The 9,416-nt window shown below is 36.8% G+C and overlaps 3 protein-coding genes across 4 annotated transcripts; 1 reads left to right on the top strand and 2 right to left on the bottom strand.

Moving 5' to 3' along the window:
- Positions 1-402: 402 nt before the first annotated feature.
- LOC119635105 (tRNA (guanine(10)-N2)-methyltransferase homolog) lies at positions 403-3,483 on the bottom strand. 2 transcript variants are annotated; one of them, XM_038029684.1, is made up of 7 exons: positions 3,112-3,483; positions 2,355-2,451; positions 2,237-2,296; positions 1,779-2,171; positions 1,315-1,717; positions 1,064-1,259; positions 403-1,013 (listed from the first exon to the last, which is right to left on the bottom strand). In XM_038029684.1, exons 2-7 carry the CDS (start codon positions 2,415-2,417, stop codon positions 647-649), a joined length of 1,482 nt encoding a protein of 493 aa, XP_037885612.1. In that variant the 5' UTR covers positions 2,418-2,451; positions 3,112-3,483; the 3' UTR covers positions 403-646. The 2 variants fall into 2 exon arrangements, with proteins under 2 accessions (XP_037885612.1, XP_037885613.1); XM_038029685.1 differs by having other exon boundaries at positions 404-1,004.
- A 434-nt stretch (positions 3,484-3,917) lies between these two features.
- Positions 3,918-8,074, top strand: LOC119634885 (eukaryotic translation initiation factor 3 subunit A). Its single transcript, XM_038029300.1, has 4 exons — positions 3,918-4,124; positions 4,371-5,455; positions 5,519-7,727; positions 7,783-8,074. The coding sequence occupies exons 1-4, from the start codon at positions 4,076-4,078 to the stop codon at positions 7,833-7,835; spliced, it is 3,396 nt and encodes a 1,131-aa protein (XP_037885228.1). The 5' UTR covers positions 3,918-4,075; the 3' UTR covers positions 7,836-8,074.
- A 137-nt stretch (positions 8,075-8,211) lies between these two features.
- Positions 8,212-9,341, bottom strand: LOC119634968 (glucosidase 2 subunit beta). The gene is made up of 2 exons (XM_038029431.1): positions 9,007-9,341; positions 8,212-8,939 (listed from the first exon to the last, which is right to left on the bottom strand). Exons 1-2 carry the CDS (start codon positions 9,264-9,266, stop codon positions 8,621-8,623), a joined length of 579 nt encoding a protein of 192 aa, XP_037885359.1. The 5' UTR covers positions 9,267-9,341; the 3' UTR covers positions 8,212-8,620.
- Between the last annotated feature and the right edge of the window lie 75 nt (positions 9,342-9,416).

Raw genomic sequence — 9,416 nt, 5'->3', positions numbered from 1 at the left:
CTGTAACGAAGCTGGCCGTAGGACATTTACAGTAGACCCTTTCGATGATGTAATTGATATAATCAACGCTTTACGATCAATGGCGTTCATTAAAGGTATTCGCAGCCCACAATAAACATACGAGCAGTTACTACATATTCTACAGCATAAAAAGTATCCTTCCACTCAGGCGACTTTTGTCCTGCTGCTCTACCGAAAATAACTGTCCGTTTACAGACATCTTGATGACTTAAAAACGATCGATTATTGATTGATTGTTTTTTAAATTGATCGTTTCGATAATCCTAGGCAATGTTTGTATCATGTTTTTAGTTTAATTCCGTAGATATTTTATCTGCGAATTTATTAATATTTGCTGTGGATTATAAGCTAGCATTTTTTCGGGCTTTTATGGTGAGTTCTTCACTTCCGTTTTCAAACACAATCTTCGGATATCAACTTACGAATTTCAACTTTCTACCTCAATATTTCAGCACAGATATGAAGACGAAATGGAGAAGATAGAGAAGGTGGGAAGAAAAAATATTGTATTTTGCTATCTTGAGTGCATAAAAGATATTATATATTCCGGACCGCCAAGTTGTTTAAAATAAAAGTTTAATTCATAACTCCGTGAATAACAAAAATCACCAAAAGTGCTATAATTTCAGTTATTTTCTTCAATTTCCTTGAAGCGTTGTCTATTCATCGTGCATTTAAAACTGCGACCATCGGTTATAACTTTCCCACGCTTTAGCGCCTCTAAGCGACCTTTTTCTCTTTGCTTTGCTCTATGCATTCGTTTTTCAGATCGACTTACATCATCACTCTCAAAATAACGTTCTCTAAAGTCCAACGTTAATGTTGGATGCAAAATCACTTTGTCATAAACGAAATGATTTGATTCGACATGTTTTTCATAAGTCAATAAACGTCGAGATGTACGACCCATTAAAATTTGCTCTGAATTAGATATCAATGTTAGGCTTACATGTTGCGGTATAATATCATCCGTGTAATCATTTCTAAATAAACTTGATAAAAAAAAAAGGAACAATAACAATAAAAAAAAAGTTCAACTTACCTACAGAATGGTAACCAAAACACTAATCTGCCACCAAGTTTTAAATGCATGGAAGCAAACATTAACAAATCTTGATATAAATGATGCAAGGCGTAACGTGAGGTAGATGGGTAATGTAAATTAGCGCTATTTTTTATCTCTGTTTTATTATGTTTAGTCTCTATCTTTTCAGTGGCCTCTCGAATACCGTATGGAGCTTAATTCGAAATTCCTAATTAATATTTTGATCAATTCTGACTACTTCAACTTACGATCAGTTATAATGCTGTCGAATTTTAAATCGTTACGCCATAAAGTATTTGAAAAATCTGCTATTACTACATCCAAATAACGGTCTGAGCAATTGTATTGTTCCAAGTTGGCTCGTACACTCTCATCTTTGTCTCTTACTCTTTGAGTAATGCGACTAGGTCTAGCCCTTGCATGCAGCATCATAAAATCTATATCTGCTCCTAAGACATATCCGCCAAATTTTGCAGCACTCACGAGCAAAGACCCGGTACCGACGAATGGATCGAATACTAAATCACCAGGTTTTACTAGTGCTTGATTAGCCATTAATAAACTTAGTTGAGCATCCATGCTCGTATTCCCAATAAATTTGCGGTTTTTCAATGAAATTTCTTTAATCAAATGCCGTTGACCGTTAGCTAACTAAAAAAAAAAAAAACATTTTACATTCACATTTTCGATTAGCTGCTTACGTACAACATACCCATTGCCCAAAAAATATATCTTCAGGTTTATCCGGTACATTTGTGGGATCTAGACCCCAGAATTCTGCATACCACCATTCTACGTTTGGCAATTGCAAATCTACACAACCCTTTAACGGCAAATAATCCAGGCTTTCAATTCTTTCGATTTTCTCTTTTTGTGACAAATGCTTATTATACGTTTCAACGGTTATTTTAAACGAAGTCTCCTTCGTAAAAAGCGAACTTAGGTGAGCTTGATTTTGTTCAATAAAATGATTCAAATTCTTATGAAACGTCTCATAATTTTTGCCATGTGACCACAATTTCAAAATAGCCCGTAAGGCAATAGACCTTGAAGCATATTGTAACGCAACTGCGTCATCAGGAAATTCTATTACCCAAAACGGTTTCTATGTATATAGTAATCATTTGAAAGTTTACAAAACCTAAAAAAAATGTTGTTGATGTTACCTACATTGTCGTTGATGTAATCAATGTGTTGTATGTTGAAAAGTTTCATCAACGAATTGAATTCCTATATAAAAGTATATGAAAATGAAATCTTATTCTTTTTTATATAAGTATGCACTTACGGCTTGACGAAATTCCACATGCTCTTGAGCAAACCATAATATATACTTTTTACTTAGACTCATTTGCAGGTATATGACATTAATTGATGAATAATTTCTGAAAACAAAATCCTCTTAGCATATATGTGCAATTTATTTCGATAAATGGCAATGTTTCAGTTCGCAGTTTCAAGCGTTGTTGTCGGATGAATTTAGGATGAGCTTGAAAAGACTGTTAAGTATAAATTTCATGGAATTTTTTGAAGAAGCTAAGCAAAAAAGTAAAAGTCAAGGGAACAGGCAAGCGCAAAAGATGAATTCATCAAGATCTTGCACAAGGACTTCATAGATACTAAAAACGTAGGTAATGATTATGAATAGTGAGTGAATGTGTGTCAAGTGGATTGTGTGCAACTGGAATAATGTTACAAAGAACGCAGACCAATCCTTTAGTGAATGATGTCACCCTTCTCATTTTGAATGAAATATATGGACGCAGTGTTGAAAGGGTTGCTATTTTATTGTGATTTAAATCCAAAGGATCCAAAAACTAGCCGCATCGTTTTTCAATCTTTTACCCCTTAAGCTTGCTTAACCGTTATCTATCTATCCGCCTGTGCCCGCCTAAGTATGTGATCGGGTACCACCGCTTCCCACAAAACATTCATACAAACTTAATTTGAAGCTCAATACTCCTCCACTTCCTTCTTAATACACCACGACATTAGCAAGAATTCATTGCAAAATTTGTTAATAATAGATTTATCAGTTTGTGTACCTTTCAATTGCCTTTCCTGCAATAGTTGATCTTTCTTATGCGTACTTTAAAGGAATGAAAACCGCTATATAACAATTCCTACCAATTTTTCCAACATCCACTTTGCTTCATTTGGCACAGTCAATAACAATGTTGTTGTTTTTTTTTTTTTAGTTGTTAATTTAAGATAGACTTAGCCAAAAATGACGAAGATAATAAACAGTAGTAATTATTTGCAAGAAATGTATACAAACAATATTGTCTGAATTAAGAATTGAAGAGTATTTTTTTTGTTTTTTTTTGGATAATGAGTTAAGATGGAGTAAGCCAAAAAAAAATGATAAATATTATGTTTCTTTTTCTAAAAGTAAAATCAACAGGATTATAAACGAAAATTCATGTGAATTGTTATTGTGAATCATTACTTTTAAATTATATGAAAACAAAACATATGCGAATATAGGTTTGGGGATATTTATGGTCGGGGATATTTAAGGTCGGGGATATTTATGGTCGAGGATGTCTTTGATTTATAAATTACTGGTGGCTAACTGTGTTTTTTAATTGTATAGCTCGCTTAATTTGCATTTATTTATACTTTTGTAAATTGAAATGTCCGTCTATACTCCTAGGACTGCAATCATTTTTTTAATATTACTGCTATAACACTTACTTTTATTTATTTATTTTTTTTTTGGTATGTTGAACGGAGATGGACTAGGCTAATAGATTTGTGGCTTATATGTCCGAACTTTCTTTTATGAAAGATACAAATTTGCAGATATTGATGTTTTAAATGCAACCCTGAATATTTTGTCGTCGTGTCGCTGCTTAAAATGTTATTCGGCCATTTTGCATATATTTTTACGGGAGGCGAGCACTAAAACTGAACAAGTTTACTAAATTTTTCCCGAGCAACTTAATTATATAGGAAAAATATTTTCTTAAACGAAAATATTGTGTTTAGAATTTTTCTAAAATCAAAATGGCACGATACACCCAGAAACCGGAAAATGCTCTCAAAAGAGCGAACGGTAAGTTCATCTAAAATTCCATCAGCAAAAAAATTCGTATGGAGATTCTCAGTGACTAAATGGCAAATACACATCATATATATTTTATAACACATACATATATATATATATAGGGTCGCGTGAGTCCAGAAGCAGAAAAAATATTTTGTTTGATGTAATCAATAAATAGTAATGATCCTCAACTATTTTATTTAAGATTTTTGTGTAGACACATAATACATTTCTATATCTTTTTCGCTTAATTAGAATTCATTGATGTGGGTAAGCCCTTGCGTGCCTTAGATACTTTGCAAGAAGTTTTTCGTACTAAACGATGGAATTATGCATACTCCGAAACTGTTATTGAACCTCTAATGTACAAATATTTGTACTTATGTGTGGAACTTAAGAAATCCCATATTGCCAAAGAGGGCCTATTTCAATATCGAAATATGTTTCAGTTGGTAAATGTGAACTCTCTGGAAAATGTTATTCGTGCGTATTTACGGATGGCTGAAGAGCATACTGAAGCCGCTCAGGCTCAGTCATCAGCCGCCGTTGCAGTTTTGGAATTAGATGATTTGGACAATATCGCAACTCCCGAAAGCATTTTGATGAGTGCCGTTTGTGGCGAAGACGCTCAAGATCGTTCGGATCGTACAATTCTTTTGCCTTGGGTGAAGTTCCTATGGGAATCCTATTGCCAATGCCTTGAACTGCTGCGTGTTAATACCCATTGCGAAGTTTTGTACCATGAGATCGCTCGCATGGCATTTCAATTTTGCTTAAAGTATAATCGAAAGAGCGAATTTCGTCGTTTGTGCGATAAGCTGCGTAAGCATTTGGAGGATATTTGCAAGAGTACGAATCAGACCACAGGCGTATCCATAAATAAGTTGGAAACTCAGCAACTCTGCCTTGATACCAGATTGTATCAGCTCGATTGTGCCATACAAATGGAACTATGGCAAGAGGCCTATAAAGCTATTGAAGATATTCATGGTCTAATGACTTTATCGAAAAAAACCCCTGTACCGAAAACAATGGCAAACTATTATCAAAAATTAGCTATGGTTTTTTCAAAAGCTGGCAATCAGCTGTTTCATGCCGCGGCTCTATTAAAACTTTTTCAGTTAACCCGTGAATTAAAAAAGAACCTTACTAAAGAGGATATGCAACGTATGGCTTCGCATGTACTTATAGCGACGCTTTCGATTCCATTACCCTCAGCACATCCCGAGTTCGATCGCTTCATTGAGGCCGATAAAAGCCCTTTGGAGAAAGCCCAAAAACTTGCTATATTATTGGGGCTACAACAACCTCCCACTCGGGCCTCCTTACTTAAAGAAGTGGTAAGGTATCAGTAGTAACTTGAATTTTATAAGCAATTTTAAATTATCTAAATAAATTTTAAGGTTCGTCTTAACGTTCCACAATTGGCCTCGGATGAATATCGAAATTTGTATAATTGGCTTGAAGTCGATTTTAATCCTCTTAATTTATGCAAGCGTGTACAAACGGTGATTGACGCTATAGAAGCAATTCCTAGCGAAAATAATTCATTGGCTCCATATATTCGCCCATTGAAAGATGTCACCATTATGCGTTTGATACGTCAAATATCACAAGTATATGAAAGTATACAGTTTTCTCGTTTGCTTGACTTAGCTACGTTTTGTAATATTTACGAATTGGAAAAATTGCTGGTTGAGTCAGTGCGTCACAATGATATGCAGATTCGCATCGACCATCAAAAGCGTTGTATTTACTTCGGTACTGATTTAACTGAAAGTCAACGTGAAGATAATCCCGATGGTCCTACATTGCAATCTATGCCATCTGAGCAAATACGCTCACAACTTGTTAATATGTCAACTGTGTTGCACAGGGCAGTGTCTATTGTATATCCAAATCGAGAACGTGATCAACGTTCAAAATTCCGTGCTCAAATGGTCTATCATTATCATGAAATGAAAGACCGCGAACATCAACGTATTTTACAGCGTCAAAAAATTATTGAAGATCGCAAAGAATTCATTGAAAAGCAAAATAATGCTCGAGAAGAAGAGGAAGCTCGACGTCAAGAGGAGGAGGCTCGAAAGGCTAAATTGGCTGAGCAGAAACGTCTTGAACAAGAAAACGAAGAACGTGAACGTAAACGACATCAAAATGAGATTCAAGCGATCAAGGAGAAGAGTTTAAAGGAGAAAGTCCAACAAATCTCTCAAACAGCCCATGGTAAAAAAATGTTGCAAAAATTGGACGAGGAAAGCATTAAGAAGCTTGATGCTGAACAAATTGCCGCACGCGAGTCTGAGGAATTACAGCGTGAACGCAAGGAATTGCAAAATAAGTTAAAATCACAAGAAAAGAAAGTTGATTACTTCGAACGCTGCAAACGTATGAAGGAAATTCCATTATTCGAAAAATATCTCAGCGAGAAAATGATCAAGGATAAAGAGTTTTGGGACGCTCAAGAGGCGATTCGTATTGAAACCGCCATAGCTGAACGAAAAGATGTTGTTGCGCAACGAGAACGACTCAAGCGTATGCATCCTGATCGCGACGCTTTCTTAGAAGATTTAAAGAAGGAACGTGCTTCGCTTTATATAGAAAAGCAAAAACAATTCGAAATTGCTTTAGCTGAGGAAAGGAAAAAACGTTTAATCGATCGCATCGAAATGCGTCGTAAGGAACGTCGTAATCAATGGCTGCGCGAAAAAGAGGAGGAACGTTTACGTAAAGAAGAAGAAGTCCGACGCATTAAAGAAAAAGAAGAGCGAGCTATCGCTGAAGCTCGTCGTAAGGAGCGAGAGGCTGAAGAGGAAAAACGTCGAATTCAATATGAGAAGCAACGCCAAAAAGAAGAAGAAGCAGAACGTAGAATTCAAGAGGAGCGTGAACGTTTGGCTCGTGAGGAGCGAGAACGCCCAGAAAAAGAGCGTGACGTGTGGCGTCCACGTGCGGGTGGCGTTGCTGCCGCCGGTGCTTCAAATACAGGCGATTGGCGACGTAGTGGTGCTGGTCAAGCAGACCGTGATCGCGAAATCGGTCGTCCAGAACGTAAAGAAGGAGAAGCAGAAACTTCCTGGCGTGTTCGTCGCGATCCAGAAGCGGCTCCACCGACGCGACCGGGCGGTAATACCGCTGGTCGTGACAACGACAAATGGCGTCGTGCAGGTGGTGGGGCTGATGAGGATCGTCCACGGGGCAGCGATTTTCGTCGCGGCGGTGATCGCGAGGAACGTCCCAGAGGTAATGACTTCCGTCGCGGTGGTGATCGTGAGCGTGGGGGCGATCGCGAGCGTGGCGGTGATCGTGAACGTGGGGGCGATCGTGAACGTGGAGGTGATCGTGAACGTGGCGGTGAGCGTGAGCGTGGTGGCGATCGTGAACGTCGAGAGGAACCAAATAGCAGCAATTGGCGTGAAACTTCACGTCCCGCTGATCGCGAAAATCGTGACAATCGCCGCCAAGTTGGTGGTGAGCGCCGTCAAGTTGACCGCGAGCGTGAGCGAGACCGAGATCGTGAACGTGGCAATAAGGATTCTGGTAGTTGGCGAACTGACCGCCCTGCTGGCCGGGATGACAAGGAGAAGCCCAAAAGAATTCAACACGAAAAAGGTAAAAGCTTTTCACTAACATTAGTTAGCTTATTAAAGAGATTATATCATTGCAGAAAATAAATCCGGAGATGATGGCGGTGAATGGACAAGTGTTAGACGTCGTTGAACAATCTATTGCAGAGCCAATTATGATTCAAATAAGAACGTCAACCCATTACGTTTAGTTGATATTTTCACAATCCAATTTTTTATTTTAAATTTTAAGAGCGTCGTAATTAAACAAATGGATGATCTTCGTAAAAACTATAGATATCCCGAGTGCAGATGCTTAATATTTACAAGAATCGCACTTTATTGAATGAAGTCAAATTTTATGATAAATGAAACGTTCTTATAAAAAAATTACATCTAAATGTTTTTAATATGATGCCTTTGGTGTTGAGTAACGGCGCTTGCACTGCTAGTTTAGGAAGTAAGCTAATATTTACTTATTTTGAAATTGGTTTATTGGAGTTTTTTTCGTATGCCCTGTCTCATAAGAGGATGTGGTTATTTTCAGTTAAAGTGATCGCCTACCTTCTTGCATGTTATGGGAATCGCTACAACAGCAAATATTGATATTACAAATTTGTAAATTTACGTCTGTCAAAAAAATAACTTAAATTTTGCTACTTTACATATGTTGCAAGTTCAAACGTCGTCTAAATCGGAATACACTTTTCGCTTTAACGTAGAGAGTAGTTGTCCCTTAACCGTCTACTTCTCATAAGCTTTAAAAGCTTTACTTTTCAATACAATGGACAATAGGGATCGCGGAATATATGTTGAAAAGTTTAATGGAATAAAAATTGTATTTTATTAGGTCTTCTATACTTAAATGCCTATTATGATATTCTTAAAGAATGGACTTCTACAAAATTTGTTATAATTCCTAATTTTAGAAGTGCTCGACTACGTCGAACATCGATTTCTGCAATTCGTCCCTTCCCATTCGTCGCTGCCGTCGCAGCAGTCACAAATGCCATCATTTATACGGCTGCTAAATATGAAAATATCGCGACCACGGCCGGTTATATGCCGCTTTTGATATTTACAGTAGAAGCGGCCATTTTTGCAAGCATTTGTACTGGGCTCATCACTGCCATCTCCTAGACAGTCGCAAAAATCGTCATTTACATATTGGAAAGGTATTTCTTTACTGCCATCTAAACAGCGAAATTTTCCTTCAAAATTAGGTTTATAAGAGTCATAATCGAAAAGGCGCGTCCCCCTAAATTAGATAGATTTAATTACACTATATCCATATTCTAAGGAATGGAAGATTTTAAATTGCTTACCTTATGATTTTAATTGTGTCCTCTAAAATTTTGGTGGTTTCTCTAAATTCTCCCCCGCCATCGTCTTGTTGTGTTTGTTTATCTTCTTTTCGTAAATCTTTCCAAGGTGTACTAACATTTGGTAATTGATAAATAAAGAGAAGTTGATATATGAAAAACAAAATACCCAGACAAAATATGCCGAGAAGGAACATTTTGGATTTTTGTTTATAAAAGGGCACGTAATATATATTTTCGCGTTTAATCCAAGTCTTTTTCATGTTTGAAATATTGCGGGACTAAGAAAACTACTTTACATTAAATTTCTTAATAATTTCCATTTAATTCTGGAAGGCAAAGTAAACACACTCATCTGCTATGTTTATATTTTCTTCTTTTTCTTAAAGAACAGCCACTCACGTATGTAGAAA

Source organism: Glossina fuscipes, unplaced genomic scaffold (genome assembly GCF_014805625.2).
Source record: "Glossina fuscipes isolate IAEA_lab_2018 unplaced genomic scaffold, Yale_Gfus_2 3, whole genome shotgun sequence".
NCBI classification, from domain to species: domain Eukaryota; kingdom Metazoa; phylum Arthropoda; class Insecta; order Diptera; family Glossinidae; genus Glossina; species Glossina fuscipes.
Note: the sequence above shows the minus strand (reverse complement) of the source record. Positions and strands in the feature narration are given on the sequence as shown.